General features: G+C 37.7%; 1 protein-coding gene across 2 annotated transcripts; it reads left to right on the plus strand.

Annotated features, from left to right (window-relative positions):
* Positions 1-3686: 3686 nt before the first annotated feature.
* On the plus strand, positions 3687-24438 carry LOC131776335 (hypoxia up-regulated protein 1). Of its 2 annotated transcripts, none has more exons than XM_059092500.2 (29): positions 3687-3810; positions 4823-4924; positions 6502-6563; positions 7547-7578; positions 8299-8377; positions 8741-8832; positions 11629-11666; positions 12158-12259; positions 12372-12444; positions 12564-12619; positions 13281-13333; positions 13455-13506; positions 13923-13995; positions 14729-14798; positions 15633-15749; positions 16636-16770; positions 16919-17001; positions 17192-17238; positions 17649-17734; positions 17952-18139; positions 18848-18989; positions 19428-19488; positions 19685-19755; positions 20186-20473; positions 21190-21350; positions 21853-22063; positions 22397-22615; positions 23174-23342; positions 23758-24438. In XM_059092500.2, the coding sequence occupies exons 2-29, from the start codon at positions 4852-4854 to the stop codon at positions 24144-24146; spliced, it is 3222 nt and encodes a 1073-aa protein (XP_058948483.2). In that variant the 5' UTR covers positions 3687-3810; positions 4823-4851; the 3' UTR covers positions 24147-24438. The 2 variants fall into 2 exon arrangements, with proteins under 2 accessions (XP_058948483.2, XP_058948484.2); XM_059092501.2 differs by lacking the exon at positions 3687-3810 and adding an exon at positions 4527-4544.
* Positions 24439-25270: the final 832 nt, after the last annotated feature.

Below are 25270 nucleotides of genomic sequence, written 5' to 3' on the forward strand. Positions count from 1 at the left end.
TGGATTCTTTCATGTTCAAGGAAATTCAGTATTACACTGCATGGAGCCAACAGCTGTATGACGTGTGAAATTAAATTTTCCGCACAAGTTAGCAGAACGATATTTTAGTTAAATAATATTAAACATTCCCTAACTTTGTCACAGTCGAACTTGTGGACAAGGGGGTCTTAAAACTTTGCGGTTCAAATCGATATTTTTTAAGAGTCTTGTCTTTTGTAGTTGGTAAGTACAACGTACTACATTATATATACTACGGCTTGTGTTTCTGATCGCTGTCGTATTCTAAAAGTTGTTTTGTAATCTTCCTTCTCAAGCCGACTGTGGCAGCGGCAGTGAACCAGAAGGCGCTTACTTAAAAAAATGCCGAGTGTAAGAGTGGAGAGGTACACGCGGCAAACAACGACAATAAGTGTAGTGTGGGCCAGAAGTGCCGCTTTCAGTCACGCACGCTTCTCAACTTGGTAAGAACAAAAATACCGTAAACGACGGCCGCACAATCGAATGATATTATTCAATTTAAGCCAAACTGCATACAAGACCCGACTGAAAATCAAGATGATTTTCTATATCTTGTCTAAATACACCATTAACCAACCAACTGATGTTACCACGTTTTACTTGAAAGTTGTTTTTTGCAAAATCCAAACTTTTACGAAGTTTTAAGCCTCTCTTACCCAAATAACTCAACTTCTCAGTAGTTTTATCATTCCACACTGTCACAGCATTACATATGAGTAGCACAACCTCCTTAAATTAAGGACAAGGCAGGAAAACTTTTATCACAAATGAAAAATTACATAAAGAATAACACTATATATATATATATATATATATATATATATATATATATATATATAAAATACACATGCTTGAACAACCAGCCTTTAAAGGGAGCCTTAGTTGGTCAGTGTTCCATGCACCTGATGAGTGAGAACCAGCAGGTTCCAGGCCTTTTCAAAACAGTTCAGTGATGCAATATTGTAATTGCTCCTTTTCTTACCAATTAATAATTGTTTAGCTCCACAAGTGAAGAGCACTCTCCAACTCAAACACACATATATAATATACATATACCTGTTTTCAAAAACATATATATATATATATATATATATATATATACATATATGTATACACCTGTGTTCAAAAAAGTTGCAATTTGAAAAAATATGTGAAATATATACACTTTTTGTTTTTTTTTTAATCAAAGTGTCTCTTTTTGATGAGAAAACAAAAGATATGTATTTCATGTATATTTTCAAATTGCATTTGTGAAAAGGTGTATATATATTATTCTATTTGCATGATATAAAATAAATTGTAGATCCATGTAAGGATGTCACAGACATTGACATATTGTGGACAGGGTAAAGAGTTGAGATCTTTCGCAAAAATGTGAGTAAAGCAAATGACACAGGTAGATGTTTTTTTTGTCTCTACAGCACCCCGGATATTGATGGTTTCTAAAAGTGTGGCCTCCATCAAGACCTGCAGTAGTTTTATTGTCACAGTATAGTTAGATTTTGAGGACAAGTTTGTGTGAACTAGAACAATAAACTGAGCAATAAAGGCAATTTGTGGAGATTGGTGTGTTAGTCTGGAGTTTATAGGTAGACCACAAAGGTTCAACTCATTACAAAGTAGTAACTATACAAGTAACAATTATGGATCAGAAAAATGCGTTCGATATAGCCTAAGTATAATAAGTAATATTGGTTTAAAATGGAATTCAAAGTAGTAGTAATAGAGTTCCTCTCAGGCAAAGTCTAGAAAAAGAAATCCAAACAAGTCAAAAGATAATCAAACATGCAATGGCTTAAAAGAATGAAATGTGCATGTTGAATAATAATACAACAAATTGATCAAATAAATAAGCCACAGTCATCTTTGCTGTTTACCAGTCCCACAGGTTCATCCTCTGAACACCTAAACTGAATTTAAACATATCCGCTATATCAGTGGCAGATCCAGACCTTTTAGCTAAGGGGGGAGGGGGGAACCTGATTTTTTATTTATCACTCACCCTGCCTGCTTTTCTTCCTTCTGCAATTCTCTTTTTTTTTAAACCCAGAATGAGGGGGACTGTGCCCCGCAGGTCCCTCCCCTAGATCTGCCACTGTATATTATTGAACAATTCTTTCCTTACTGGTTTTTTTCCTTTTTTTTTTTTTGCACCCTGCATACACACGCTAGGTGGATCACATCATTCCTGCGCATTTTCCTTACTCTACTCACCCCACTGCAGATCCAGGGAGGACTATGCAGAAGGGTACTGGGGTCCAGGTGCAAGTTTTGTAACCAAAACTTGAAGCATTGAAAATTTACTTCCTCTATATATTTCTTAGCTTATTTAAGCTCTAGTGTAAAGGAAAAAAAGCTCTGTGTGTTTTTTAATCAAAGTTTTGGACCCTCCCACCCCCATATGAACAATCCTGGATTCACCCGTGCTCCTTGTTCTTCTCCACACTCTGATTGTTCCCTTTTTCTCTGGAAACAAGTTTAATCAAAGGGTCTTGGAAAGGAGTATCGAGGAAGAAGACTTGTGTTCTGCAGCTTCCAGTATTCAGGGTCTCAACGGGGTTAACTGTAAGCCATGAAAAAGCAAAAAATTTAGCTGTTGGGTGCAAAAATTGACAAATTTTACCCTTTGGTTGTAAAAAAAAAAAAATTTATCTGTAAAGAATTTTTCTTTCTAAAATGTGTCATTTTAAGTAAGCCATAACTGTAAAATGGCCAAAATTTCAAATGTTAGCTGTAAAAGCCATCACCCCATTGAGATCCTTAGTATTAAATGGTAATATTTATGATAATAATAATAATAATAGTAATAATAATAATAGTAGCAATAATAATATTAGTAATAATAATAAAAATAAATGTACTTCATACCTCACTTTTGAGGAAGGAGAGTTGTTTTGGTAAAATTTCCGCACAGCCCCATACTATTGTTAAACAAATCTGTTTTCCCAATGGCAATGTATTGTTTTTGTCGTTGTTTTCTCTATCCAAGAACTGAATGCATTATGTAATATGGGGCTGTGCGGAAATTTTACCTTTGTTTTCTGCGGCTCCAGTATTAAATATCAAATAAAAAATAAATAAGGTTTTTAACTCAGAATGCAATGCTATTCAGTTATTTTCACCCAATGCAAACTCGCAAAAGAAGGACCTTTTAACGAGTTATGTGTATCGTGAATGACACCATTCATCTTGCTAACAATCGTCTGACGGTGATCTAATCTTTCAACTCGTTTGAACTCGCTTTGCAGTGCGAGATATTTAAGTTTGTACTGATTTTAGATACCATGGATGGCTTTTTGAAGTAAAAGAAATTTTTAGAACCATTAATGACAAGTGAAAAAGCTACATTTACGTGAATGGTGGTTGTTCATACACTTGAATCAGCTCTTTTCACATCAAATGTGTCCACTTCCGGTTAGGCACATTTTTTTTTTACTTCCTGTTTAGCTTCATAGGTCGATCGATTCCCATATAGAAACTTATTTAAGAACTGGTTAAGGACATACATTTGAATGGTTGAGGGAAAAATAAAACTGGGCGAGAAATCATCGAATTTTGACAGCTTGTTAATAAAAAGTTACATCATCTGTGCAAATGTGGATCAGCCATATTGAGCCACGTGTAGGTAAGAGGAAAACTACGCATGTTCGACGTCGGCTCAGCTGACCAATCACCACTGGCCGCGTTCAATAGATTCGCCGGCATTTTCAAGTTTCCTTCAAAGAAATTTAGAGTTTCTGTTAGTTTCACCTATTTCCTAACGGAGTAATTTTCATTTATTTCAGTCGTGAGGTAGGTATAAACTTCTATTTCTTTGTCGTAACTGGTATAAAATTTTAGATACGAATACTTGTCAGTGTGGTCAATGCAAGTGTTTCGTTTGGAGACTATTGTAGCTTACTTTGACATTTAATTTTTTCGTTCCTTGTGTGCCGAAAAACCCGGTTGATTATGAGATGCTCAATATGCATCCATCTTACACTACTCAGAAATTATAATACACATTTTCGTAACCTATCGTAATACAAAACGCGATGCCGCAATCTCGTGGAGTTTGTACCCGTGTACATGCACTGCAAATGATGACATATCTCAAAGAAGTCCCTTGAAAGCAGATTTATTTACGTTTGTTAAATACTAAGTTTAAGTTTAAGTACTAAGTTTTTTCTGTCCGAAAAAAAAAAAAGAATTAGTGTCATATTTGGATGGCATACTCGTACTCAGGGGAAAAAAACCAGACCTTGTGTCAACTAAATATTGTCAAGGTGGCCTGCAAGCACTGTTAGCTTGTCAACTGCAGAACTGTGGTTTAAATGGGTACCACCAGTTTGCGTTTTGCATACTGAGGGTTTGAGCTCTGGTGCCATATGAGCCTCTTGGCTTACTTAGTGCAGCTGTTATCAACCATTTCACCCTCAAGAGTGATTAGAGAGGAATTCTCCTGACATTATCAATACATTTGCAAGCAAACAGGTGATGAGAAGCAAGAAGAATATCAACTGAGGGATACTTTTTGATTTATTCTGGTAATTGAACTGAGTGGAGTGCAATTTGGTGTGCAAGTTTAATTCTAAATCACATGATCTCAGACTGAAATTGTAGAACATAAAATTTAATTACCACTTCATTACTTCCTTTTTAAAATTGCAAAAATCGTTCATTTAAATAAAAGATTTCTCAGTCTGTATGAATATCTTATTGATCCTATACTAAGCTAGTTTGTAAATAGTTGCAAAAGTTGTTTTCACTTTCCAACAATTTGATTGGTTACTTCTGTTTTGTTTTTTTTTCCCTCATGGAGCAGTTGTGGACAACTCCAGTCATCAACCAATAATGTTAATTAGAAAGCCAGGAACAGTATTATTTATAGCTGCTGTGGCTCTTTCCTTCTTTGTCTCTTCATCAGGTGAGAAATTAAACATATATAAAATTAGAAAAATGAACTTTCAGCCTGTAATTTTTCTACCAGGAATGTAGACATCATTTTGAAGTAGGCAGTTGCTGTAATTTCCAGCCGTTTACCTGCGGGTAATCCATTGATTTTGCATTAAACGCGTGCCACTGCAGGTAATAGGGTAGTGCGGGTTATGTGACAATTTTAAAATCTACTGGTGGTTGAACTGAAAAAAATTCTCACCTACATGCGTTTCCACCTCTCAAATGAATTTTACTGTAGTAAGAGTGCCACAAAGCGGCATGAAAACATGATGCCGACTCAAGTATATTTCATGCAAAATTAGTTGCATGACAAACAAATTTTTATTGGCATGCGTGAAAACAAAACTTTGATGGTGACAAAAATAATCCAAAGATATCTGGTGCATCAATTAAAAATCTCCATTTAACACCAACTTGAGCTGAAGAGAATTTTCCTGTTTTAAGGGACTTGTTAGGCCCAATAGAACCAGAGACATCAATTTTTTTCAGAAATCGCCGAGAGTGCTTTATAATTCAAGTTTTAACACTCACCCAGCTTCTTTCAACAAATCAACATGGCGCTGAACAATCGCTCGCACAAAATGTGGCCACAAATTTGCATTCTGTCAAGAATGCAAATTTGTGGCCACATATATGAAACCTTGAGATTTGGGCATGGGCTGCAAGTGTTTTTACTGTGTAATTTCATCATGCTAATACATGCTAATATTGACACAGAATTGTGCACATGTCTGAATTTCTTTGACCTTTAAACTCAACAAAGAAGCTTTCAAGTTTTTGAAAGTTAGATCAGACAACTTTTAAAAGACTGAAATGTATCACCTTAATGTCACATTTTCGCCACCAAAAAGTTTAATAACATAACGTGCAGGTTATTCACCAGTGCGGGTAATCTGCTGACTTTTTTTTTCGCCGTATGTAATAATTGGCTAGTGCAGGTAATCGGCTGCGTGGGTAAACAGCTGGAAATTATGGTAATAAGCTTTAGCTCCCAAAAGAAAAAGATTGTTGGTACAAATGTCAAAAATATATGATAGACAGAGTGGGCAAGTGGTTAAGGCGCTGGTCTTGTAATCCAGTGGTCCCTCTTTCAAGCCCTCCGCCTTGCTACTCACTGCATTTTTTTTCAGTGACCCTGAATTCAACTTCTCTGATGGTCTTTGTATATAGCCAACTAATTTGACTCCTGTCACTTTGGACTCTTAAACATTATTTATATATCTATTTACTATGTTTATTTCCAATTTAATGGAATTAATTATTTCTAAGTTTGTAAAAGCAGTTGAGACTTGTGAAATATGTTCTAGTACTGTTTTTGTTATTATTATTATTATTATTATTATTATTATTATTATTATTATATTATTATTAGAGCTATGTGACTGTCTTGTTTGTTTACAGAAAGTGTCTATCCGTTCAAAAAAACATCAGTCTGGTAATGAATAAATTGAACACTTGTAATAGGTGATGTTCAATCTTAAGGTTGGTGTGATTTTTACTTATGATCTAAATTTATAGTTTGTTTGTTGTTTCTCTTGTTAACAGATGGCTTAGCGGTGATGTCAGTGGATCTAGGTAGCCAGTTTATGAAGGTAGCCATAGTGAAGGTATGTTTTACCTTTTCATTTCCAAGATTTTAAAGCTAATTCTCCCAACAAGTAAACATACATTTCTTTAATGGGTCTTGATGAGAATTTAAAGTCATGTCAATTTGAAAGTTTTCTATATTCTTGCCACTTATCTGCTTGACAGATAAGTATTATGATTACAAAGATGATTTATCACTCCTGTGAGAGTGTGTGTCAACACTTTGACCTTAAGAGTGACAAGCATCTAATTTCTCCTCACAATACCACTCCTGGGTTAAACATTAAGATCACAAGAATAAAAGAAATGATTACCAGCTAAAGAATCTCTTGATTGTTAAACAAATTCTCCTTGTCAGCACCTTAGGAAATGTATAGAGAACATTATAGAGAATACACATAATTATGTGAGGGTGTAAAGGGTTAATGGTTGATTAGTGACTTAGTTAACCCTTTAACTCCTGTGAGTGACCAAGATAGAATTTCTCCTTACAATAACAATACAATATCAACCAGATAAGTGATGAGAATAAAGACAAATATCAATTTGGGGATAATTAGTTGATCCAATACTAAATTCTCTGAACTAACATTATAAGAATTGTATGGTTGGCAGTAAGGAGAATTACAAATTTGATGTGGGAGTTAAGGGGTTAATATTTGTCACAGCAATTTCGCAAACAAGGTTTATTGCTTTTGAGATGTGGAGTTGGTTTCTGTTGATCTGCTGAGGTAACACACAATCCATTGGCAGGGGTTTCAAAAAGTTTTGAAGTAGGTGTCAGACTCTGAAATAACAGGTGACTGTGAAAAAGGTAATTATTTTGACCAGAGTAACCAGCAACTTCTTATCCAGTAGCTGGCTTGTTTTGAAACCCCTGCTCTAGATACAACTGTGTGACTATGTAGCTTCAGCAATTTCTGTGTATTTGCCAATGTCTAATTAGATTATTAATTTATACATAGTTAAATTGTGAAAATATTTCACTTTTGGTCTGTTTTAGCCTGGTGTACCAATGGAAATTGCCTTGAATACGTAAGTCACGACTTAAAATTTCAATTACAAGAAGTAAAGTTACTTAATTTGCAGTGTAAAACTTTCATCTTGTATCCTTACATAAATAAGTTCTTGCCCTGGTCACAGCATAAATCACAGCATAAATTTGAGGGGTGGAGTTGAAATTGTTTCTTTCTCCAGATCAAGATATCTCTTTTGTTATCTCGGATTCTCTCCTTTCAATTGTGATTATTTACTTCAACTGGTCTTTAGCTATGACAGATCAAAAACTAAATCAAAACTATAACAAAGTTCTTGAATTTGATTGGTTCTTTACAGCCCAATTTGAGAACTTATTGGACAGTGTTCATTTCATGTCTGTGTAACTGGAGGGTATGCGTCATGCATGTGCATGTGCATGTGCATGTGCATGTGCTGTTGTTGTGCATTTCAAGGAGTTCACTGTTGTTTTTTATGAAAACATAGAACCGATGGCTAGTTTGTTTCTCGTATTTTGTCATAGTTTTGGTTAATTGGAATTAACAGAACTTTGTGTCATCCAAGTCTGTCTCTAATTGTACTTATAATTGACAAATCGGATTCCCACGTCACAGTTATCCAATTTTGTTTATCACTTTTTTGATTTCAGACCTAATTGGATTCCATTCAGTCCTGTCACCATTACAAAACACATTGACTACAAATTTCTTTTTTATTTTCTGTTTTAATAATGGACTGTGGATTTATTTCTACTCTAAGGGAGTCGAGACGGAAAACACCAGTAGCTGTTTCTCTAAGAGACAATGAACGATTATTCAGTGACAGTGCTCTAACCATGGTATGTTTGAAAGTTCTTGTGAGAGTTACTTTCTTTGTGTCTGAGAATCATTACATCCAGACACATTTGTAGGCGTACTCTTGGCCTTGTATTGGTAAAGTTTAGGCACAATCTTCATATGTAAAAAGCATTTGAAAAGCCTTTGAAAATTTAAATCTTTCCAGTACATTGTTTTCACATACTTTTTCAAATGGTTCTTGAAGCTTACATGCCAAAAAAAAAATGAATACATGCATTGGCTCTAGAGTCTTGGCAGCAGATTGTAAATCCAGACTCCAATCCCTATAGCAAGCCCACATGTAGGGCTTGAGTGAAAGTTACCCTAATAAAACATTCTATTTTCACTTATGATTGTGTTTACAGTCAGTCAAGTATCCAAAGAGTTCTTACATTTATGTTCAAAATGTCTTGGGTAAAAAGTTCAGCAACCCAATGGTAGAGCAGTACAAGCAAAGGTGAGTAGGATATAACCTGATTCTTTTTTTTAAATTTTTTACAGTGTGACCACTTTTGACAGGAGTTTCATTAAAAGCTGGTCACCAGTGCTCTATCACCACCTATTATGCCTCTAAGTGTTGTCTATTTAGTCAATGAGCAGCCTGTCATGTTTGTGTTTTGCCGTATGGCCTCTTGATAGGGCACTGGCACAGGTTTTACATACCGTAATTTCCGGTCGATTACCCGCGGGTAATCTGTTGATTTTGCATTAAATCCGCACCACTGCGGGTAATAGGGAGGTGCGGGTTATGTGACAATTTAAAATTCTTCTGGAAGTTGAATTGAAAAAATTTCTCACCTGCCTGCGTTTCCACCTCTCAAATGAATTTTATTGTATCAAAAGTGCCACAAAGCGGCACGAAAACATGATGCCAACTCGAGTTTATTTCACGCATAATAATTTATTAGTTGCGTGACAAACAAATTTTTATCGGCACGCGTGAAAACAAAACCTTGATGGTGACAAAAATAATCCAAGGATATCCGGCGCATCAGTAACAAATTTCCAGTTTTCACTAGCTTGAGCTAAAGAGAATTTTCCCATTTTAAGGGACTTGTTAGGCCCAGTAGAACAGGAGATATCGATTTTTTTGAGAAATTGCCGACAGTAATTTTAAATCCCAAATGCATCACCAGAATGTTGAAAATAATAGGTGCGAAACTTAACTAATTTCGCGCTGAAAAAGTATTTTAACGACAAATGAACAATGGATATTGCTCATTACGCTCCTACATGCTATAAAAAGGTAACTGACTGAATAAGAATTATAAACCTCGATCATTCGCGATAAGTGTATCCACGAGTCACCAATTAAGTTAAAATGCCTGCTGTGAAACGCCCACGTCACAGTTTTACGTTTGATTATAAGCTTAGAGTAATAACTCTTGCCGATGAAATCGGTAATAGAGCAGCAGCAAGAGAATTTGAAATTGATGAATCCATGATCCGTTACTGGCGAAAGAAAAAGAAAGCCATGGCAAAACTACCAAAACGTCAGCACACTTGCCGGACTGGTATCGCAAAGTTTCCCGCATTGGAAAATGCCTTGAAGGAGTGGATTGTCAGCCAAAGAGAAAATAGCCGTGCTGTCACTACCGTCATGATCCGACTGAAGGCGAGAGAATTAGCAAAGCAAATGAATGTTGCTGATTTTGTAGGAGGTCCGAGCTGGTGTTGCAGATTCATGCGCCGACATCGATTGTCTGTGCGAGCGAGAACCACGGTGGGCCAGAAACTGCCCGATGACTGGGAGGAGAAGGTTGCGAACTTTCACCAGTTTGTTTTGCGAAGAAAGGAGGAGCTTGGAATCCAAGGAGATCGTGTCTTCAACATGGATGAAGTCCCAATGTCATTTGATGCTCCTTTTTCCAGAACTGTTGATGCAACCGGAGCTGAAACTATTCCTGTGTCAACCACCGGTCATGAGAAAACAGGCTTTACTGTTGTCCTTGCATGCTCAGAATCAGGGAAGAAGCTCAAGCCAATGGTAATCTTCAAGCGCAAAACAATGCCGAAAGAAAATCTACCGGACGGTGTGGTGGTCCATTGCCACAAGAAAGGATGGATGGACAGAGATGGAATGGCTGTCTGGGGTGAGAAAGTTTGGCGTGCCAGACCAGTGTCCTTCTTTAATAGAACTTCGCTACTTATCTTCGACAGTTTCAGCGCACACATCGATGAAGGCATTCGAAACAATTACAGAACGGAGCACAAAACAACCACCGCAGTGATTCCTGGAGGCCTTACAAAAAAGTTACAACCGTTGGACATTTCTGTGAACCGTTCCTTCAAAAACCATGTTCGCGAGGAGTGGGAGAAGTGGATGTCAGAGGGAATCCATACCTTTACCGAAACAGGAAAAATGAGGAGGGCCACCCATGCCGAAGTCTGCGACTGGGTTGTGCGAGCTTGGAAGGCTGTAAAAGTTTCATCCATCAAGAATGGTTTTAGAAAAGCAGGAATTGCAAGTGGCACCGACGATGATGCATCTCAGACATCCGACATCAGTGACGATGAACAAATAACATCTACCGCAATTCTGGATCCTGTACTCGATGCGCAGTTAATGGACTTATTTAATAGTGACACTGAGGATGAAGATTTTAATGGATTTTGAACTGAACTTACTTTATCATTCAAGTTTTTAACACTCGCCCTGTATAATTTTACTGTTCAATTTTCACTGTATAATTTTATCAGAATTGTGCACATGTCTGAATCGAAAGACTGAAATGTATCGCCTTAATGTCACGTTTTCGCCACCAAAAAAGTTGAATAACAACGTGCGGGTTATCCACCGGTGCGGGTAATCCGTTGACTTTTTTTTTCGCCGTATGCAATAATCGGCCGGTGCGGGTAATCGGCCGTGCGGGTAATCGACCGGAAATTACGGTAATTGTCAATTGGCAACTTTTACTTCAAATTCAGTTACTATGGGAACCAAAATAGTTGTAACTTGGAGTGCTGTTTGTTTTGCTGATGTCAGGTCATTACCTCTTTGAAACTGGTCTCCTAACCATTTGACCTATAAGAGAGACTGGCATTCTAATTTCTCCCTAGAATATCACTTTAAAATCACAAATTAAGGTCATGAGAGTAAAGGAAATGATCACCAACCAATGAAGCTTTTGATTGTTAAGCAAATTCTCCTTGTCAGCACCTTAGGTAATGTATAAGGAACAGCATGGAGAATATGCATACTGATGTTAGGGTGTAAGGATAAATTTTTAGAAAGCTCTTTTTTGTTTCTCAGGTTTCCATGGTATGACCTTGAGGAAGATAAAGAGACTGGTATGCAATTCATTAATTTTTAATTATCAATCAAACTGTTATGAATTTTAACATTCTGTGTTATCAATTTGAAATGACTGTGTGGTTACTTTTTGTTAGGGTTAAACATGTCCAGTTGCAACAGAGAAATCATCTTGGGTTTCCTGTTGTAATTAGTTAGACCTCTTTACCAACCAACATGAGTCTCTTCTTTGAGGTTTTATTCCAGATGTTCTCAGGAGTGAAAGTCATGCTGTTAGTACTCTCTATATTGGACGGTTTCCATGGGCTACAGCTTCTTGACTTGTCAAGTTCCACTCGCATTTCTGATGACAATTCTTTCAAATTCCCACCTGTTGGTATTTGTCTTTCCTTAAGAAACCATTGGGTCATGGGTTTACTCCATTCTAAAGCAGTTCTCTTCTCTTCAAATTGATCTAAAATTCTGTATGGAACTCTCAAATTTTGTACATCTTTACTTTGTTAAGGTTTTTTGCCTTTTTTTTTAACAGGAACTGTTCTCTTCAGACATGATAGTGAGATCACCTTTAGTCCAGAAGAAATTCTTGGCATGATTCTGAATCACTCCAGAAATATTGCAGAGAAATTTGCAGGTGAGTTATAGAGATGAATTTTGAATGATGGGTTTTTTTTCCTTTTAAGTCAGATTAAAACCATTGAATCTGCTGTTACATGCTGCACAGTTCTGGTATGACTTCTTTTCAGATCACCCAATGAAAGATGTGGTTATCACAGTCCCTTCATTTTTCAACCAAGCTGAACGACGATCTGTTTTAAGGTATGTTTTGACATGCGTTAATTCCATGTCTCCTCTTTTGTGTCAAATTTAAAACATTGCATGGTGCAATGCTTTCCACTCATTATTTACCATGTAAACTTGTCTTTTTCTGCTAATAGGGCTGCAAGGTTGGTGGGGCTGAATGTTCTTCAGTTAATGAATGAAAATACAGCAGGTCAGTGAAGAAAAGATATGTGAATAAGTCTTGTAACAGATAATGAAGACCTTGGGAGTACTGCTGAGTAGCTTTCACTTCAGTAGTTAAGGGTTGCATCAACAGACAAAGAAGTTCCTTCAGCATAGCCTTGTACAGGATTGTTATGATTGCCTTGCTAAAGTTACAGTTGTTCAGTAGCCCAAGCATACACTGTCGATGTTAATGTTCATATGTAGAAAATCTGTAAACAATGCAGAGCAAAGTATACTGATAGGTTGAAGTACAAGTAATTTTTGGCAGTCTATTTTAACCTGAAATTTTATTTTTAAGTTGTAGCCAAAAATTATCTTATAGATGGATTGTATAATTTAAATGTAGAGTTAAACCTTGTTAAAGAGTATAAAGGGTAACACATTCAATTACTATCCAGTGTCCACCCTCACTTTAAGCATAGCAGGTGAAAGATATTTTCAAACTGGTAAAGCAATCCTTTTACTTGTTTTATTTTCAAAAGTTCCAAGTGATTTAAAGCAGTAATAAATGGCACTACTGGAGATAAATTTTACTGGCTACTGCCTGAAAAGGAGAGCACTTACCACCCAGTTAGACTTTTGTGTGTACATGTATTTGAATTTGGCTTTGTAGTATTTTAAAAATCAGCAATGTTGTTTTGTTTTAGTCGCGCTTCACTATGGAGTGTTCCGTCGAGCATCTTTCAACAATACTGAGAGAGTAAGTGTAGCACAGACTTATCATTGGAATATTTTATCCCTTTTCAAGTAAATGTGTCTGATGAGTTTGCTAAAAACACCTTTCTTCTGAAACTTGCCGTTTTTCTGCTTCATTTTGACAGTTTATTATGTTCTATGACATGGGAGCCACAAGTACAGTTGCTACTATTGTGGGTAAGTAACTGGCTGGGGCTCAAATCAGCACATGGACACCCTCTTATGTTTTAACATGTTACACTTTTAAATATCAGTACACAGTATCCAAACTGTACTCTAAACCTTTCCTAAGGTTCTGACAAAGAGAATTTGTTGAACAATCAAGAGCTTCTTCAGTTGGTGATCATTTCATTTATTCTTGTGACCTTCATGTGTGACTCAGGGGTGATATTTTAAGGAGAAATTAGATGCTAGTCGCTCTTGGAGGTAAAAGGATTTAGGGAAATCTCTTAGCTGTCAAATCATGTCACTTTTTATTCCAGAAGAAGGTTATGTATTTACCAAATGCTACCACTTTATAGTCATCTCAGTTAAAACAAGCAAAAAATGCTCACTGCATGCTTTCTAACATTATTTTCTGTTTTTTTTTTTAGGCTACAGTACTGTGAAAACAAAAGACAGAGGAATCACCGAGACAGCTCCTCAAGTAGTTGTTAAAGGAGTTGGGTGAGTGAAAGATTTGCTGTTTGTTTATTTATATTTCCTTAACCCTTTAACTCCCAGGAGTGATCTAGACAGAATTTCTCCTTACAATATCAATACAATATCAACCAAATAAGTGATGAGAATAAAGAAAACATCAATTTGGGGATAATCAGTTGATCTGAAACTCAAATCTCTGAACTAAGATCATAAGAATTGTATGGTTGACAGTAAGGATAATTACAAATTTGGTCTGGGAGTTAAAGCCTTAATCCATCCATCAAGCCATTATTTTGTGCAGAGGAAATGGCTCATGTTTGAAACATCAGCTTTTTAAGTTTGTGACAGCTAGGAGATATAAACCTGGATCAGTTTTTATTTGGTAATGATGTATGTCTACAGTAAGTGTTTCACTTGCTCGTCAAAGCATCATAAAAGTTTCTTCCTTTTGAACCTTATATTTTAACTTTGCCCATCTAGTTTTCTGTTGATCTGTCTATGATTATTGTCTCTGTTTCTCTATCATGTGTCAGGTGTCAGTCAGTGTAATGTATCAGTCTGTTTCTCTGTCTGTCTGTGTTTCTGTCTGACTCTTTCTTTCTCCTTTGGTGGCATCTGTCTTTTGTAAAATCATATTTTGGCCAGAGTTCACATGAAAATCACAATTACCAGTATCACTGAAATAATGAAGTCCGGCATGAATTTCTTTTAATTGTTGCTTGTAAACTGGTAATTTTTAATGCATTTCCTACTTTAGATTTGATCGCACTCTGGGAGGTCATGCCATGGAAATGTTAATGAGAGATCATCTCATTAAACTGTTCAAGGTATTTTGTACTAAGTCTCATATTGTGGTGTGTGGAAAACAGCATGTCAGTAAAGCAATTGAAAGAACAAATGGAGATGAATGTTAAAGCAATAAAAAGTTTTTAAACTATCAAGTCCTGCTTATTAGCTCTATCTGCTCAAGAAAAAGATAAATGGATTCTGTGGATTTTTTGGTTAAATTTTATTGACTGTGTGAAAGATGTACTTTAAAGCTGTAAGATTTAGCTTGTGTGGTTTTTTTGTGTATATGTTTTTATGGACACCAAAATGAAAGCCAGTGCAATGTTTTCATATTTGTGTTTCTAAATAAACATGAAATCATTTTGTTAGCTATATTTTGTTATACTTCAAGGTGAATAACATATGTTTTCATTATAAAACTTAACAATGGTGAGAACTGGAAATATTGTTGGCTGCGAGTGTTATAATGTCAACAAGAGGCCAATCAGATGTGATGATAACTTAACTGTAATAAGCAGTTTTTAGTTTGACTGCAGCTATGTTTTCATCACCAGTATGCTCAGTTATGACACAAACAATAAAACAGTACAGTAGTTTTCACAAACTCTCCTCCTAGGAGGGTATTGCAACATTTTGCAGGGGGACTTTGGCTAGACTGCATTGAGCAGTTTACAATTTTTTAAAGTAGATTTTTGCAAGTGCCCCCAATCTTGAAATCAAAGCCAGACCACAACACCAGGAGTTGCATTCCCTACTCAAAATATTTCAAGACTTTTATAGCCTTGTGAGTTTGGCAGTAACCTAATAACAAAAAAGTAGTATTTTCTTGTTTGCTGTTGTGTTGAAAACCTTTTGGGTTTTTGTTATTCCAGGAGCAGCATAAGACACAGGGGGATGTGACCCAGTCCCCTCGTGCCATGGCAAAATTTCTTAAGGAGGCTGCAAGAGTGAAACAAGTTTTAAGTGCAAACACAGAGATCTTTGCACAGGTTGGTATGAGTTAATTTGCTAAACAACTATAATTATGGATTGATTTGCTGACTTGTTGATGGCAGCTGGTTTACCCACTGATTGACAGACTAACTTACTGACTGACCATCATAACTGTCTGACTGACTAACTGAGTGTCTGATTGACCAACCTAGCTAGCTGACTGTTTGGCAGAAATACGTACAGACTTATTGGCTGGTTGGAATACTGAAAGACTTCTTGTCTGACTGGCTGACTGACAGAGTGACAGGCATACCAACTAACTGACTGATATACTGTCCAAGTGTCTGAGACTGATTCGTACTATTTACCTGATTAAATAACCGACTGAGAGACACACCAACTGTAAGGGTTGTTGTAAATTGTTTAGTGTTTCCAATCATTGGTGGGTTTGTCCTCAAAGACAGGGAGGCACATAGACAGACTAAAAAATAGATTGACAGACTGACAAATAGAGCAACAGAGTGACAAATAGAGCAGCAGACAGACCAATAGAGTGACAGACAGGCCAATAGAGCAACAGACAGACCAATAGAGCAACAGACAGACCAGTAGAGTGACAGACTGACAAATAGAGCAACAGACAGACCAAAAGAGTGACAGACTGACAAATAGAGTGACAGGCAGACCAATAGAGTGACAGACTGACAAATAGAGTGACAGACCTACCAATAGAGCCACAGACTGACAAATAGAGCAGCAGACAGTCAGACACATACAGAGACAGGCTGGTAAAAAGACAGAGAAACAGGCAGACGTACAGACTCAGATAAGCAGATAGACACACTAACAAACAGAACTAACACCACTTGGTCTTGAAAGATTGATTAAATGCTGAATCACAAGCTGTTATCATGCAAATACACTGCTAACTTTTTCTTGTAGATTGAGGGTGCGTTTGAGGAGAAGGATTTCCGTGCCAAGGTTACACGCGAGGAATTTGAAGAAATGTGCAGTGACTTACTGAAAAGAGTCTCGGGTCCAGTGGAGCAGGCTCTGAAATCTTCAGCCATTCCATTGGTGAGAGAAAATACAATAGCAGTAGTTCTGTCATCTCTCTGTCGTGATATATTGTGGCCTTTTTGTGACCTCTTAAACTTTTCCTGTAATAAGCTGCATAGAGTTTCTTTGTTCGCGAAGGAACTGTGAATGTTGTTTATCTTTGCAGGATGAAATTGAAAGTGTAATTCTCGTAGGAGGCGGAACCCGCGTACCAAAAGTGCAAGAACTACTTTTGAAAGCTGTTAAAAAGTAAGTTCTAGTTTACCATCTTCAACAGGTTCAATGAACTCTCATAGCAAGCTGGAGGCTATCCTGTCCTGATTTCTATGGCGTGAAGGTTACTGTTGCTACCCCTGGAAGGGGTACTTCTCTCTTAACCATGCTCATCAGATATCGACAATTCAGTTGATTGATATTTTTGTACTTTTTTTTATATCAGGTCAGAACTCGGAAAGAATGTGAACGCGGATGAGGCTGCTGCTTTAGGTAGAAAAATTACAGTTTTGGTTATTTGAAATTGTTGTTTGTGCTTTCTTAGTGTCGTTCCAACAAGAGGGAAAAAAATGGAGAGGATCCGTCTCAACCTTTTACCTCCGTAAGAGTGATAAGCAAGTAATTTCTTCCCAGGTTATCACCCTTGAATAAAACTTTCGTGTCATGAGAATACTGAAAGGAAATGATTACTAACGAAAGAAGCTCTTGATTTTTTGACAACTTCTCCTGGTCAGTAACATGGGAAATGTAAAGGCAGCAGTAAGGAGAACATGCATATTGATGTAAGGGTGCAAAGGGTTATGGCTGAGTCACCAGCTGAAAATGTTTTGTTCTTGTGATTTTAACTTAGGTGGTCGGTTTTTTTAAAATCTTTGTTGAAATTTTATTTCCCACAAATGCAGGCGCCGTTTATCAAGCTGCCAATCTTGGCAAGGGATTCAAAGTGAAGAAATTTCTTGTTAAGGAAGCTAACATCTACCCAGTACAGGTTTGTATGATGTTTGATATTACTTCAAATTCCGGCCCCTTTTTAAATCTCTTCTTTGAAAAAAGTTGTCATCTTACCGTTGTTTTGCTGTGGTAGTGGGAGTGGAATTAGAATTTAGTAACATTTAAAATCTGGGCACGTTGAAGGAGCAATGTCTCAATTTTTCTTGTTAAACTGAACCATGGGAGAAAGATTTGTTTTTCTCTTCTGCTTGAAGGTGTCATTTGAGCGTGCGAATAAGGCAGAGGATGGAAGCCAGACTGTTAAACACGTGAAACGTATGTTGTACCACAGAATGAATGTTTTGCCGCAGAAAAAAGTGATGACGTTTAACAGACACACGGACGATTTCAACTTCCACGCAAGCTATACTGATTTGGACTTCTTGAGTGAAGACGAACAGAGGTGATGATTTTTCTGCCACTGTTTTTATTTCGTTTTTCGTCATAGTCTCTATGTAACAGAGCTGAATAAATGCAGGAGAACCACAGTTGAGGTCTGACTCTGGCTCTTTCTACTGTGGCGTAGACATGCACTAGTTAGTGATGGTAAAAAAACAGGTGGAGTCTGTACTCAAGCTAAGTGGCCATGCAGCCATGATGTGATAAGGAGTATTACTACCCACACCACCCCCCCCCCCCCCACACCCTATGGGATGTCAGTCGATCGCAATGTTACCCCGCAATATTTTCATCAGGCTTCCATACTCATCTATAGTCCTGGGCCCAGTTGTTCGAAGACCGATTAGTGCTAACCTAAGGCTAAATTTTAATTTGGGTGTCCTTATTCCTTTATTCAAATGCATTTTTGGGATAATGTCCTGTGTTCTTTTTAGAGCATCCAAGAGTCGTGTTATAGACAAAAAGAATTTGACTGAATTTTTCTTTTAAAGCGACCAGATCTGAAATCAGATTTCCCACTAACTCTGGGTTATCCTAACCCAGCTTTGAACAACCCGGCCCTGGGTAGAGAGAGGCACTTAAGAATAAAGTGTTGTAAGTCAATGTAGAGTGATATGTGTTGCTAACAGTCTGAAGGATTTTCATCCTCCTTTATGAATACAAGAAAATTCCAAGTGTTGCAGCTCAAAGCAGTGTTTTGTTGATATTATAGCATGCTTGGATCAATGAATTTGACCACAGTGAGCGTCAAGGGGGTAGCGGCTGCGCTAGATAAGCATACACCGAAGGGAGAATCAAAAGGCATCAAGGCGTACTTTAGGATGGACGAAAGTGGAATTCTAAACCTGGAGAAGGTGTGTAAACGATAATTTAGTTGGTTAATCAACTAAGTTGATAATGTAAATTGGCCCGTGACCTTAGAGAGTTTTTCAAGCTGACGTTTCGAGACGTAGCCCTTCGCTAGCGCGATGTTGGCTCCTGTGCAAGTGAAGTAAGAAACTTAGAATCTTTGTAGTAAATTTTATTTAAACACAGAGACCTCAGATGCCAGGCACTAATTAGGGTTACTACGTTAGTAACATCGTAATCGTGATAATAAATAGAGAATATTACTTACTCCTAGTAAACAGATCATATTACCAATGAACTATCACGAGTGTTGGTTGGTCGCTCTGTCAGTCAGTCCAATAGAATCATGACTTAGCAATTTTTACAATTTAACTGCTGTGTTAAAAGTAAATGAATGGCAATCAATTCAAATCAAGTCTTCAATGTTTCTAAATTTATCATAGGTGGAGTCTGTGTTTGAAAAGCCTGAGGAGAAATCGGAAGAAGAACAGTCAACGTTTGCAAGTATGGTGTAGTACATTTCTATTGACAGCAACTTAGTCTTATTTCCTGAACACCTCGTGTGAATAAACCGTTACATAGCTCTTTAAGCTTACAGAAAACGAGGAGCGAAATGCCTCCTTCTTGGCAAACACGTTGAAAGATAGTTGGACTGTTCCTATATGGTTTGTGTTTGAATTGTCGCTTTTTATTTCGACAGAAATCGGAAGTAAAATTTCTAGCTTCTTTGGCAGCTCAGGGGAAGAGGAAAATAAAGAAAGTAAAGTTGAGGTAAGGGAGCTGTTGCTCAAAGTATCAATTATAAATTCATTTTAGCTTTCTTTGTGAAAATGTCGCACAACTTTAGGGTACAGGACGATATTTGTACCCTCAGTTGCTTTAAACCTCAGTTGCTTTAAATTTTGAATTCTCATGACATGCCTACTTGCAAATACCTTAACAGTCCGGGAGAATTGACTTTTGATCAAACTTGGCAAAGCGATTTAGTAATTGGCGTATCGACGCTGTTGCCCCGGTTGATTTTGGTCCCCGGTTGATTTTGGTCACGTGGCCATCACGTGGGCACGGGAGATGTGGAGGGAGAACCTGAGCGACTCGTGCGTTCGTTCTTGGGTGTTCTGGATCAATGTTTCAGCGATGAGAAACATGTTTATCAATGTACTTTCCATTTTTTTCTATGTAATTTCTGTTACCTCTTAAGGAAGGAGATAAATCCGAGGAAGCAGAAGGTGAGAAGACAGAGAAAGAGGAAACTGGAGAGGAAAAGGCAAAAACAAAGGAAGATGAGAAATCTGAAGAAAAAGCTGCAGAAAAAGACGAGGACAAAAAACAGGATGAGGGAAAGAATGAGGACAAACAGGAAGAACAAGGTAAAGAAGATGGAGAAAGAAAGAGTGATGAAAAGAAAGAAGAAGAGGAAGAAAAAGGAGAAAAGAACGGAGAGAAGAAAGAAGAATCCTCTGAAGCGAAAAAAGACGGCGACAAACAGGCACGTTTAAGTTTTTTTAAATGGTTTTAGAAGTTTTAAATGTGCCGTGAGGGTATGAGCCTCTAAGTTGTAGGCTACTTTCCAGAAAAGTCAACTTGTAATGGCATTTCTTAAGCAAAAATGACATCACCAACAAACCGAACAAGAAGACCTAATTTTTCCTAGGTATCAAAAATGACTTTTTCAACTATCATGTGCGGCAAGGTTTTATTGCGAAAATGTCACGAAAAACTGACCTTGTCACGCACCAAACGTCTGACGTCATTTTACTCACAAAACAACTTCCCTCTTCGATGTTAAGAAACACCTTATTCTACGGTTTAACACTTAATACAGGCGGATATTTTGCGATTTGCGTAGTAATAGAGCAATAAGCAAAATACCCAAAGGATAATTTATTATTTCACTATCTTTTCAATTTCTAGTGTTTTGGCCTCAAGTTTTCGAAATACATTCTATCGATGTCATAAGGCGTGCGCGAAAGACGAAAATAACACAAACGAAACCGTTAAAAAAATCTTATGGCCAAAAAAAATTTGAAGCGCTTAAAAAGGTTTGTTGTTTAAAAAGCGAAACCTTAAAAAGTGCGGGGAAAAAAAAATCAAAATTTGGATCGTTCAGTGCGGCCATTTTGTTTCAATTTCCCCTATGGTAAAATGGCGTTACCCTCTCCTATGGATTTAAAACCATTTCTTGTTCTTGAACGTTTTTTACAGGATGAGAAGGCCGGAAACAAGACTGAAGACGCCAAGAAAGAAAAATCCGACGCGAATAAGCCGAGCAAACCTGTGACTGTCCGTGAACCTCTTGAGATGGCATTACATTGGGTGGACGTCAGTGACACGAGCGATGACGTGCTATCTGCCTCTGTGAAAAAGTAATGTGACGAATTGTCTCGTAACGCAATCCGTAGCATTTTGAGTCCATGTCATGCACCATCACACCTTACCACAATCATCCTGCATGAGGATTCCACCCCTTGCAATTTTAGGGAATTTCGTCGTTTCTCTCATGGAGCTTAGGGAATGTTATGTAATGCATTCATAGGCTCAAGCCGGCTGTTATTGTGAGTTATGTCACGCAATTTTTGGGAACCTTTTGCGGGGCCCTGTAACTTGGACTGTGTCACTCTCACTGTCATTGTCAGTCGCAATAGATATAGTATTACAGTTAATCTTACTGAATATTATGGGTAACATGTGATGATTAACGTATGAGAGATTGCCTAATGAAACAAATGCTAACAGAGACCGTCCTTTTGTTTAAAAGGTTTTTTTTTATTTTTCAAGAAATGGTTTTGCACTGTGCTCTGTTATAAAGTGGGAGGTTTTTGAACTTAGAAATGTTTTTTTGTAAATGGATTTCCTTTGTTTCGATAGACTTAAAGACCTGCAAGCAAAGGACGAAGCAAAAGCCGCAAATGAAAGAGCGAAGAACTTGTTAGAGACACATATCTATGGCATGAGAGAAGAACTGTTTACTGATACAGGAGTACTACTGTCTACTGAGGAGGAGAGGGAAAAGATTGACCAGGCCCTTAGTGAGGCCTCTGACTGGCTGGACGATGAGGGCTGGGACTCAACTGCCGACGTAAGCAAACTTCAACGGTTGTATTAACATTATTGGTGCCAGACCCCAACAAACCACTCTCCAACTCGTCTCAAATCTTCTCGCAGGTGGAGCAGCACTGACGATGTGGACCTGTTCCCCGGCTATATTTTGTCGAAAGTTTTTTCCCGCGGTTTTTTCTTGCGTTGAAATTGGTGTTGAGATTTTAGTGTGGAACAAAGATATTGCCTTCTCCCTGTTTAGTTCGTCTGTTCTCTTAACCTCTTTGTTAGATTTAATCAGGATTTAAGATAAGAACTTGTCGCTCTCATTTGGAAGTCGAAGGGTCTAAAAACGTTACTCATGTTTCATCAGGTGTACGAGACCAAACTGCAAAAACTAAAAGATCAATCGTACGAGTTCAGAATCCGCCTAAAAGAGCACAAGGAAAGACCCAAAGCAGTAGAGATGCTGAAGAGCAGCTTGAACCTGTCCAAAACTTTCCTAGTCCAAATAGACAACATTACAGACAAAGATGAGATTTATACTGCAAAGGATTTGGAGGAACTCAGCAAATTGATTAATGATACAACGGTAAGATGGACTCTCGAATCAGCGAGCGCTTCAGGACTGTAGCACTTCTGTATGTGAGAAAATTTGTCGGTGTGAATGCATGTACTATTAGTTCTTATTAAACAAGCGCGAGGAATATTGGCCCGAGGTCGTGGCGGTACGGATCGAGCGCTGGGAGGTCCGCACTTCCATGACCTGGGGCCATTATTCCCCAGTACGGCTCGAGCAAGCGAGTAATTTATTATATGGCACTGGGGCCAAATTTATTTGTTTAGAATTTTGCTGGCTTTCGCCAAAACACACGATTTATGACCGTTTCCGTGGAAACGGTCCGTACAGGAAAATACGGACCAAGTAAGAACTTATCAGAACGCTTGGATTTACCCTACCCCTCCTTGCCATATAATAAATGACATTTAGGTCCTACTATGTGTAATCATTTAACATCCTTGTCAATTTTCCTCCTTTTAAAATGGCCGCAGCTGCAACGCAGTCTCTTTCCCCGTTCTGCATGCAAGATATGAAAAATGATTTTTTGACCCTCAATTTCAGCCCATCCTTCTTTCTTGATTTCATTAGGAATGGATTGAAAAGAACGAAAAGAAACAAAAGGAGGCAAAACCCAGCGATAAGCCAGTCTTCCTAGTAAAGGACATCGAAACTAAGCAAGGCAAAATCGACCGTGAGCTGGTTTATCTTTTAAACAAGGCCAAGTATTACGTGCCTAAGCCAAAAGTCAACGAAACAGGTATGAATCATGTGGTATTTACCCTAGTTTTACGTGACAATCGTGCGATTTTTACGCGCTAAAAGAACTAACATGAATTAGGATTGATAAGAATTGATAAGTTATATTCTTTTATAAATCATTTGTCTCTTTACTCAACTGTTTATTTTTTATTCGTGTGTTTATTTCATTTATCTAGTTGTGATCATTGTTTTGTTGTTACAGACCGAAAGACCGGAAAAATAGTAACCTCAGCAAATACTCAGGGCAGGTACTAGGGAAGTCTGTTTGCTTAGGTTCAGGGAGGGGAGGGGAGGTAGTTTAGCTGTGATGGAAAGGTATTCCTCTAAATGGAAGACGCCCTCCACGGTTAAGTGAGAGAACCGTTTTTTTGTTGTACTTAAACAAATTTTGGATTTTTTTCTTTACTATTCAGCGTCAAACACGACAAAACCCAAAACAGATGCTAAGAAAGAAAAACAAGAAAAAGGCAACAAAGCTGAAGGAGCGAGTGCAGATAAAAAAGAAGATGAAAAAGACAAGGACGAGAAAAAATCTAAAGATAATGCGAAGGAAGATGAAAAGACAAAGGAGGAAAGTATGGGAAAACAAGAAAAACCTGACGAGTCAAATAAGAAACAGAGTGAACAAGATAAAAAAGAATCGGACGAGGCAGAGCCTCTGCCTCTCCCTGGCTCCGAGGCTGAGTCCTCGACATCTGGTGAGCCCGCGGACAGCTCTAGCTCATCAGAAGGAAATAATTCAAAACAAAATGCAGAGTCATCTGATAGCAGCTCTAGCAAAAAATCTAGCGACGAATTATGATAAAATATTCTAAATGACTTAAAAACTGATAGTTTGTAAAATATTTCGCAAGTTTTAATGATGTGGACGTATAACTTATTGAGAGATGTTGCAGCGGTGTAATCAACTCTCCGCGTGGTGATTTCTCAAACTCAGCTCTGATTCACAGAGGTTTGCTGTCTTTCGTGCTTTGGAATGCATGAAATTGTTCTTCTGAAATAGAACTTGCACTAAGATGTTTGTCAAACTTTGCCAATACATTGTTTTTATTATAGGAACTTAAATTTTGAAATAAAACCGATTGGTTCCCTCACCCGTCTAGGAGCCTTAAGCTTTCGCAATACTTTCTCGTTATAAGCATTTCAATCCCAAGATCTTAAGAGAGATACTGGGAATTAGTCTATTTATTCTGCACTGACAGAAAGTTGTTGCGTGAACAAGTACGTGCGCACGTGATAATGGCCTATCGTATTTTTAACGACAGAATGACGATGTACCTCGTGGGACAGCTTCGGTCAGAGAAAAAAAAATACGCCAATTTTTTTCTCTCATGTCTGGACTGTATTACATAAGATTTCACGTATTTATACAGATGCACTTCAAATCGAACCCCTAAGACTAGCCTAGTCGTTGTTGAGAAAAACTGCGTCCTAAACTAATTTCAGCATAACCAAACGTTTTACCTACACATCGATTGTCATGAAAGCTTCAAGCAAATACCTATTATTTCAGCAATTAACTTAGTAATAAAGAATCCAAAACCACATTGCAGGTTAGTTGGTGACGTAAATTGGCCCCTGTTAAGTGTTTCAAAGCAGACGTTCCGACGTTAGCCCTTCGTCGGAGTTCTCCTTGGGGCGGACAGCACGGTTACTCGTAGGCTATTCACAGTCAAATGATAACATCTAAGTACGAGATTACTGTAACCCATAATTTATACTCTTGGGTGGAGAGAGGCGCTCCGAGAAAAGCAATTTTCATCTAAGAATTGGAAATGTGTTGCATCGCTTTTGCTTTGCGTTGCTTTTATGTCCCCACGTCAATCTCTCAATCTCGCGAATTAAGGGGTTTGCTTGTTTTTACTTTTTCCATTTATTTATTTATTTATTTGCCACAAACTATTACAGATAGTGAATCAATGATCA

This window comes from Pocillopora verrucosa, chromosome 6 (assembly GCF_036669915.1).
Source record: "Pocillopora verrucosa isolate sample1 chromosome 6, ASM3666991v2, whole genome shotgun sequence".
In the NCBI taxonomy this organism is placed as follows: domain Eukaryota; kingdom Metazoa; phylum Cnidaria; class Anthozoa; order Scleractinia; family Pocilloporidae; genus Pocillopora; species Pocillopora verrucosa.

Bases quoted from the DNA above. Each gene is read 5' to 3' on its own strand.
- LOC131776335 (XM_059092500.2), top strand. From the start codon at position 4,852: ATGTTAATTAGAAAGCCAGGAACAGTATTATTTATAGCTGCTGTGGCT. The intron at 16,771-16,918 runs GTGAGAGAAAAT...TTATCTTTGCAG, and splicing joins AATCTTCAGCCATTCCATTG to GATGAAATTGAAAGTGTAAT. The intron at 18,990-19,427 runs GTGTGTAAACGA...AATTTATCATAG, and splicing joins GAATTCTAAACCTGGAGAAG to GTGGAGTCTGTGTTTGAAAA.